Source organism: Topomyia yanbarensis, chromosome 2 (genome assembly GCF_030247195.1).
Source record: "Topomyia yanbarensis strain Yona2022 chromosome 2, ASM3024719v1, whole genome shotgun sequence".
NCBI classification, from domain to species: domain Eukaryota; kingdom Metazoa; phylum Arthropoda; class Insecta; order Diptera; family Culicidae; genus Topomyia; species Topomyia yanbarensis.
In genome coordinates this window covers 116,881,580-116,887,579 of record NC_080671.1, presented here as the reverse complement: position 1 = coordinate 116,887,579, position 6,000 = coordinate 116,881,580, and the positions used below count along the sequence as shown (strand labels likewise).

The 6,000-nt window shown below is 38.6% G+C and overlaps 1 protein-coding gene across 1 annotated transcript in view; it reads right to left on the bottom strand.

The window, feature by feature from the left end:
- Positions 1–1,895: 1,895 nt before the first annotated feature.
- The window catches only part of LOC131679689 (uncharacterized), a 28,569-nt gene continuing 24,464 nt past the window's right edge, over positions 1,896–6,000 (bottom strand). The window contains exons 3-4 of the mRNA XM_058960426.1: positions 3,338–3,519; positions 1,896–1,933 (exon numbers count right to left, since the gene is read on the bottom strand). Coding sequence (XP_058816409.1) covers positions 1,896–1,933; positions 3,338–3,519 — 220 coding nt within the window. The remainder of the gene's footprint in view (positions 1,934–3,337; positions 3,520–6,000) is intronic.

Genomic DNA, 6,000 nt, shown 5'->3' with positions numbered 1-6,000 from the left:
ACGTTATACGTTATTATATGATAGCTCATACCCTAAATTAATGTATGTAATTTGCGGCTTAGATTAATACAAATTTATATTATGAACATGATTGATGCTCTGTCGCGAGAAATCGGTCGTACGCTTTCCGTGGGTATACGTCATGTCCAGTATATTTTACAGGTAGATACAGTGGTACTTTCACTCTCGTAGAGCACCCATTAGTTTGATATCTATATATATATATATATATATATATACCTAATGTTCCGGCCAGCGACAAAAGCGATAATATTCGTGTTTTAAGTCTATTTTATTTTATTTTACTTTATTTTATTTTGTTTTATTTTATTTTATTCTTTTTTAATTTATTTTATTTTATTCTAATTTAATTTATTTTATTTAATTTTATTGAAATTTATTTCATTTTGTTTTTCTTTTGATTATAGAGCTTTTAACCTTAGGGTTATTCGTCTCTTTCATCTAGTTACAAAAATCTCTTTAGAAAAACCTCTAACGCTACGTGCGGGTTTGGGAATCCAGGAACCCAGGTGAGGCATACAAGGCAATCGATTTACCAAATCGTCGCTGTTGTGCTATCTTATGACAAACGCCATTTTGGGGTGAACTGAGTTAGATATGCCACATCACTTGTCAAAAAAATTTCTACAAAGTGGCGTTTTCAGAATTTTGACATTCGGCTTCGTTACTGAGATATAGCGAGAAAAGTGCTGAGAAGTTTTTAATTTTTTGCTTCAAATGACTGTGTCTGGGGATTGGCTCAAGTTATCTTGATGTATAAGATGTTTTTAAAACTATCTGAGAAACACAGTGGCATAATCATTTTCAAAAAAAAAATTGTGAGAAAAATCCAGTTTTAGTTTTAAACTGGAAATATAACATATTAGGCAACACTGTACCCAAAAATTACTATTTTTTCTAGATTCCTTGAATCATTTCCTTCAAAATGCATCTCACCGATTGTTTATAGACCAAATGAAGCCAAAGATCATTGCCATCAATACACACCTATGACACGTGTGAGTGCGACTTTTGTTTACATTCATAGTAAAAACTCACAACATAGCAGTGGCGGCGCTAAGGGGGGCGAAGGGGGCAGTCGCCCCGAGCGGCAAAATTTGGAAGCGGCATATGCTGCTCAACATAATTTAATTATTTATTAGTGATTATCATTGTAGAAAATTAAGAGTGTTAACGATCAGAAGTACGACGCATCTGACGGAACAAAACAATATATCTGAACCTGAACCTCAAACGTAACGATCTTAGCAAATGCAAACGGAAATTGTTTTAAAATTCCTTTATTAAAACTTAACTATTTTTGAGAATAAAAAAAACTCTGTAATGACCTGAAATTAACAAAAGGAAGAATAAAGGTAAAAGTGCAGATTATGTCTCAGAAATAAGGAACCAGAAAAATTGGATTTTTTCAATAACCTTTTCAAACTTTTGGGAATTTCCAACACTATGGCAAATCTTTGCACTAACCCCTTTAAATCTTTTGTTAACCGTACCAATCAGTCTAATGCCACCATGCCCTTTCCTGTATCAATATGTCGTCTCTAGCTCACTCCTTTCATTGCCGTTTGTCGCCAGCTTCGCAGAGCACGAGGACTCCTCAGGTTCCCTTCATCTTGGTCGACCCACCTTGCTCGTTGTGGCTGCTTGTGCAAGTCGGATTAGTTTTGGGAACCATTTTACCGGGTTGTCGTCCGCCAATTTAACGACGTGCCCGACTCATCACAGCCTCGCATATTTTGCTGTTGCAATTCGTGGTTCATACGTCATCTCTACATGCTGTTTTCCAACTGTATTGGACCATGGATCGTTCGCAACACCTTTCGTTCGAAAACACCAAGGGTACGTTGTGTTCTTCTGGCGCCCTTGGCGGAGCCTCAGTTTTGTGCCCTGAATACCACTTTGGCTTCCTTTTCTGTTCGAATTTCGAACAATAATTGAGTGTGTAATTGGAAATGGCACACTTATCGTGATTTACTTTATGACTTATCTGCACTTAGTTTATAAAGTAAATTAAGATATCGAAGTATGTAGACTTTTAAAAAAAAGACGATAACAATTTTTTAGAAAATCCTTCGAAAGTGACGCGGAAAATCGAAATTATCAATATAGAGTACTATAGATATAGATTTAGATCACTAAAGTTTGAAGACATTTTAAAAATAATTTCACTGCAGATTTGTTTTTCGAGGTTAGGTGCTTGATGTCGAGTGCTTGAGCATTTTTTCAGGAGACTTTATGACGGACTGACAGAATCTAAATGGCGGTTTACATAGTTGAGATCGGTGGTGTTGTTACGGTTTCGATTAGGTGATGCGTGTGGTGAAGTGGTTGGTTGTTTCAAGAACCGCTTTTACCAGTGAGTGAAGATTTTGAATGGCAATCGCACAGGACGACACAAACTTGTATGACCCCTCAAACTCACATCGGGTGAACTTTAGCAGTATTGATGTGTCGGACTTGTACCGCGTGTCATGTTTTGTGCAAAATAAAAGCAAATAGGCCATTGTAGTAATAAAACCGCGAGTGGCAAGTGCGCAAAGAATCAAGATCAAGCCGCTCTAAGCACTTTTTACCGAAATACCAAGGAGAACTACTCCTCACCACGACAAATCGTTATGCTCTCTTGGCTCAAGAAGAGTATGACTCTGACAATCCCCATCGTGAGACATCTGTTACTTTTCCTAAAAACTGTAATCGAATCAGCTGGTCTTGGAACTTTGAGATCAAACAAGAAGCTTCCAGCGTTTCAAGAAACACCAAAAATTGGGTTAGCTTCTCGCTGATAAAGAATCTAACTTTCTTCATGATCTTTGCTACAATTTTAGGAGATGGCTTGCTTACTGCCCATGATCAAATATTTGTTCCATTTTTGTTGCTATGCAACTATGAAAACGAGCTGATAAGGCCGCAGCGTACTCTTTTGATAATTTTGGAACAAAATCAGTTTAGTGCCTATTTTTCACCAACCATAAATTAGCGTGCAAAGCGCATTTACCCTACTTATTTTAAGGTTTATTCTTACTTATTTTATACAGCAGATTTCTGTGTCCCTCTAAGTTCGGCGCCCTTGGCAGGGGTCAACCTGGCCAACCGCAAACTACAGGTCTGCATAGCCCATTGGCCAACCGGTTCAATGAACATTTTGCTTACCGTACCGTATCGTACTTTGTCCGACCGAAAACCCGAGCCCAAAGTACTTGCCGGATTACATCTCTGAAGTTTTCTGCTGGTGTGGTCATCGGCGGTCACCATGCTCACCATACAATCCTCCGGTAAAATCTGCTAAATCACCCAGTGGAGTGATCTACCCAATTACCTGCTCTGTCACATGGCAGTTGATCTTTATTATTCTTCAACCATATGATTTCCTTCTGATCCTCAACTAGATTCGGTGTTGGGAATCTGTTGTCAGCTGCTCGCGTCCACGATTTGATTAGCGCACTACTATCATCGTCTACTGATTCGCCATTTAGATGTTTGTCATAATACTGCTTCCACCTATCGATCATTTCAAACATATCTCCCGTGACACATAGAACGCTTCGCGAGAACGATACGCCATCTCGTAAAACTTCCTTGTCTTATTATCGTCGTATAGCTCGATCTGGATCGTTATCTGGATCTATCGTTTTTTTCTGATCCCTGCTTGTCTCTATTGTTTCTCGTTCACCCTCTTACGGTGCTGTATTATTTTCGCCTCTGCCCTATTCTCCTCTTCATCTCAGTAGTGCTACCGGTGGTGCTTCATAAGTTGCTCCAGCCATCGAGAGTAGTCACGCCGTCCTATTCTTCCGTTGTTAGTTCCGTCTCCAGCTTCTGTACGTATTTTCGCAGCACGAACGTAGCTGCTAGATGTGCCTCGGCGTTCATGCTCACGAGTGTTGTACTAACATATCTGTGCCTGTGAAGATCTCGTATCGTTGGAAGTTTTCGTTCGTTACAGAGTGCAGATTATCCGGTTTGTACCTGCTGCCCTATCTGCGCGTTCATATCGCCATAAATCAGCTTAACGTCCCATCGTGAGCAGCTGTCGTAGAAACGCTCCAGCTCCGCCTAAAATGCATCTTTTTCGTTCACTGGTCTCGCTTTGTATGGGCAGTGAACGTTGATGATACAGTAGTTGAAGAAAGGGGCTTTTGCTTGTCACTATATACACATTATCTCGCTGTTACTTGATCAAGCGTGGGCGAATCTTGTTCAGCACTATAAAACCCAGCTCGTTGCTCAGGTAGAATGTGGCTGCTCAATGTTCGCTTTTTCACACATTCTGTCCGTTCCGAGTTTGCAGCTCGTCGTGCAGAATTCGGTCGATCCTCTGGAAGCCAAGCGACCTAACCCCTAAATAGCTAACCCCTACGTTGAGTTTTTGTGAAAAATTTTCAATTTACTGTGCTTTTTACTCATTTGAAATAAAAATTGCTACTTTCACGAAAAAATCCGCCATTTTATGAGTAAAATAACCACTTAATCAAATCATACTATGTTGCGTTTCGGCTTCGCCTCATCAGAAACCGGCACTAACACATTGTCGGAATAGATTAGCGCCGGCTTGACGCAAATCCCTTAAAACTAAAACACACTATGTGTTTCAATCAAACGACTGATCAGACGTGATGTCCCGTTCGAGCAGAAGTTCTGTTTATGCCGATGAGACACAAGTGAAGCCGAAACTTGTCTTGGCTTAGCAGGCCTATGCGAAAGCACTATGCTATATTTCACCCTAAGGAGGAAAATTTGGTAAAAACCAAAATTTCTCACTAGGGTGAATTGCGTCAAGCCGGCGCTAATCTATTCCGACAATGTGTTAGTGTCGGTTTCTGATGAGGCGAAGCCGAAACGCAACATAGTATGGAATAAGGCTTTGTGCCCTCCTGTACAAAGACTGGTTTTTACCAACAAATTTTCACCCTAGTGAGAAATTTTGGTTTTTACCAAATTTTCCTCCTTAGGGTGAAATATAGCATAGCACTTAATCAAAAAAAATCACAAAAACTCAACGTAGGGGTTAGGTATTTTTTACATACAATGTGTATGTAAAATTTGAAAAGAATCGGTTGAGTACTTTTTGAATGGCAGTTAACACCGCAAATCGTGTTTTTTGCAGAGATGTCCTACAAAAAGCTTCGTCACTGAGTCGCTCGTCGATATTTTTGCATGAAAAAATCACAGAATCTTATTGAAATAATGAATTATAATACACAAAAGTTTTGATTAATTCGCTTCACCCGAATTTGTAAAAAAAATCACAAAAAAGTATTTTTTTCCTTGATGAAACCCTTTAACCCCCCTTAAATGCGATCTTATGAACAGAGTTGTAGCCTCACTTTACTCACCGTGATTAGTACGTAACGCTGATGCAAGGCTTCTTGTTCAAGTTTGAATGCGATTTATTCTGCTTGGTAAAAAAACAAAGGGAATTCCGCCATTTTAATTTGGTCCAGGCTTGTGTAAATATCCATTTTTTATTGAAAGTTGAATAAAAAAAACCAATAAATTATTTTTAGGTGCAATATATGTTTTATCGAGAAAATGACTGAAAAGGGTTTCATTCCGCAAGATTATAAATTGTTTATGAAAAATCTGCCAAAAAATGAAATTCGTGGCAACACGTCCAAGTTTCAAAGAATCTTAACATCAAGTAATGTTTCGAGTAAATCTCATTTTTGTTTATTTTAATTCAAACGAGTACATCCAGTGTAAAAAAAGCTAGATAAATTTCAAAGTAATCCTTGTTGTTAACTATTTTGTATTTTTTCATCAACATATGCGGAAAAATTGATGAGATAGTTTGGTTAGTCCGAAATATGTAAGAGGCGGCAAATTTAACCTTTTGCCCCGAGCGGCAAAAAGCCTAGCGCCGCCACTGCAACATAGTCAACCGATCTTCGTAATATTTGACAGATTAACACGGAATAGATAGAAGCATCAATTGTATTCTTTGAATTGCTTGTACCATTTATATGTTTCAAGATATTCAAT